Below are 1,775 nucleotides of genomic sequence, written 5' to 3' on the forward strand. Positions count from 1 at the left end.
CGGGGGGTTCAAGTGGGGGGTTATCTGGGAGAAGGCGGGTCTGGGCAGGGGTACCTCATTGGAGTGGGTACGGTTCTGGTGCTTGGCACGGTCGGAGGCGTTGGAGAAGGCCTTGCTGCAGCCCTCGTGCTCGCACACGTATGGCTTCTCACCCGTGTGCGAGCGCAGGTGGGTCTTGAGGTTCTCCAGGCGTGAGTAGGCCTTGTGGCAGCCTTCGAACTGCACAGCACTGCATCAGCACCCACCCACATTGCCCATGCGCCACTGTCCCTCCGTGCCATCGCCAAGCCACCCATCTGCCCTGTGCAAGCCATGCCCGTGCCACCGCCATGCCAGCATCACCCCGTGGCCACACCAGTCAAGCCACAGTCATGCTCCCACCACCACAGCACCATCACGCCATGGCCACACCATGGTCACACCATCATTACACCATGGCCATGCCACAGTCACCACATCACCATCATCCCATGGCCATATCATGGTTATGCTACCATCACGTTACAGACACACCAGTCACACCATGGCCACGCCACCATCACACCATGGCCATACCAGTCACACCACAGCTACTCCACTATCATGCCATGGCTATGCTCCTGTCACACCACCATCCCGCCATGCCCCTGCCATGGTCACCTACCCGTCACCCGCCAGCCCCGTGCCCCCGCCCCGCCCAGCCCTGCCTCACCGTGCACTTGTGGGGCTTCTCCCCCGTGTGCCGCCGCATGTGCACCACAAGCATGTACTGGGCCTTAAAGGGGCGGCGCTCCCGCGAGCAGGCCAGCCAGTGGCACACGAACTCCTTCTTCTCCCCATGGATGTGCTCGTTATTGATGTGCTTCAGGGGGAGATGGGGGGGGGGTGTCAGGGAGCTGTAGCAGGGGTCAGGGAGCAGTGGGGTGGGAGACACGGGGATCCCCAAGCAGGGGTTGGGCAGGCTTCACAGGTGAAGTGAGTTCGGCAGGTCTCAGCCCAGCTGCTCAGCAGGACAGGCTGATTCATGGGCTTCAAAACCCACTGGGGGGGCACAGGGGGCTGCAGGTATAAAGTGAGGGGCAGAGGCAGGGCTGGGGGGCAGGGGCTGTGGGTCAGGAGTGATGGGCACTGCCGGGCTGGGGGGACAGGGGCACCACAGGGTGGGGGGGCTCACGTGGACGAGCTGCTCCTGGGTGTCGAAGTCGCGGGCACAGGCCTCCCAGCGGCAGCACGTCTCGTACACGGCCTCGGTCTCAGCCCGGCCCTCCTCCTTCTCCAGATCCTCCCGGGGGTCCAGCAGCCCCAGCAGCGGGTCCTGGCACAAGGGGGTCCCATGAGGGCTCCAGAGTGCCCCCCCCAGCTGTGCCCCCAGGTGCTGCAGGGTTGTGGGGGGCAGCCAACTGGTAGCACCCCCTGCTGCCCACAGCCGGTCACTGCAGCGGGGTTGCCCAGCGGGGGGGTTGTCCATACCTGTGTGCCCGTAGAGGCGGGGCTGGAGATGTCACCCTCAGTGCAGTCCTCCAGGCACGCGGGGCCCAGAGCGTCCAGGGGGCTGCCCATGCTGGGCTCAGCCTTCAGCTGGGGGGGAGATGGGGTGAGCGCTGGCAAGGGGGGGCTCCCCCCATCCCCACAGACTGGGCCTTGAACCCTCCTCCCTCCCCGGGGCAGATCCCCAGCAGGGGGGTCTGCCTTTTTAAATGCACTTGCATGGAGCAATGCCAGTTCTCAGTCATGATGGCCGGGGCTTTGCCCCGTGGCTCTTGTGGGCTGGGGGGGTCTGTGGCCCCTGTAGGGGG

At 65.3% G+C, this 1,775-nt stretch overlaps 1 protein-coding gene across 1 annotated transcript in view; it reads right to left on the reverse strand.

The window, feature by feature from the left end:
• GLI1 (GLI family zinc finger 1) overlaps positions 1-1,775 on the reverse strand; it is a 14,661-nt gene that overhangs the window by 2,926 nt on the left and 9,960 nt on the right. Inside the window, exons 5-8 of the mRNA XM_019531657.1 lie at positions 1,450-1,594; positions 1,154-1,294; positions 692-841; positions 55-219 (exon numbers count right to left, since the gene is read on the reverse strand). Of these exons, the coding sequence (XP_019387202.1) occupies positions 55-219; positions 692-841; positions 1,154-1,294; positions 1,450-1,594 (601 nt within the window). The remainder of the gene's footprint in view (positions 1-54; positions 220-691; positions 842-1,153; positions 1,295-1,449; positions 1,595-1,775) is intronic.

The sequence above is a fragment of the Crocodylus porosus genome, unplaced genomic scaffold (assembly GCF_001723895.1).
Source record: "Crocodylus porosus isolate Cpor-Errol unplaced genomic scaffold, CroPor_comp1, whole genome shotgun sequence".
In the NCBI taxonomy this organism is placed as follows: Eukaryota; Metazoa; Chordata; order Crocodylia; family Crocodylidae; genus Crocodylus; species Crocodylus porosus.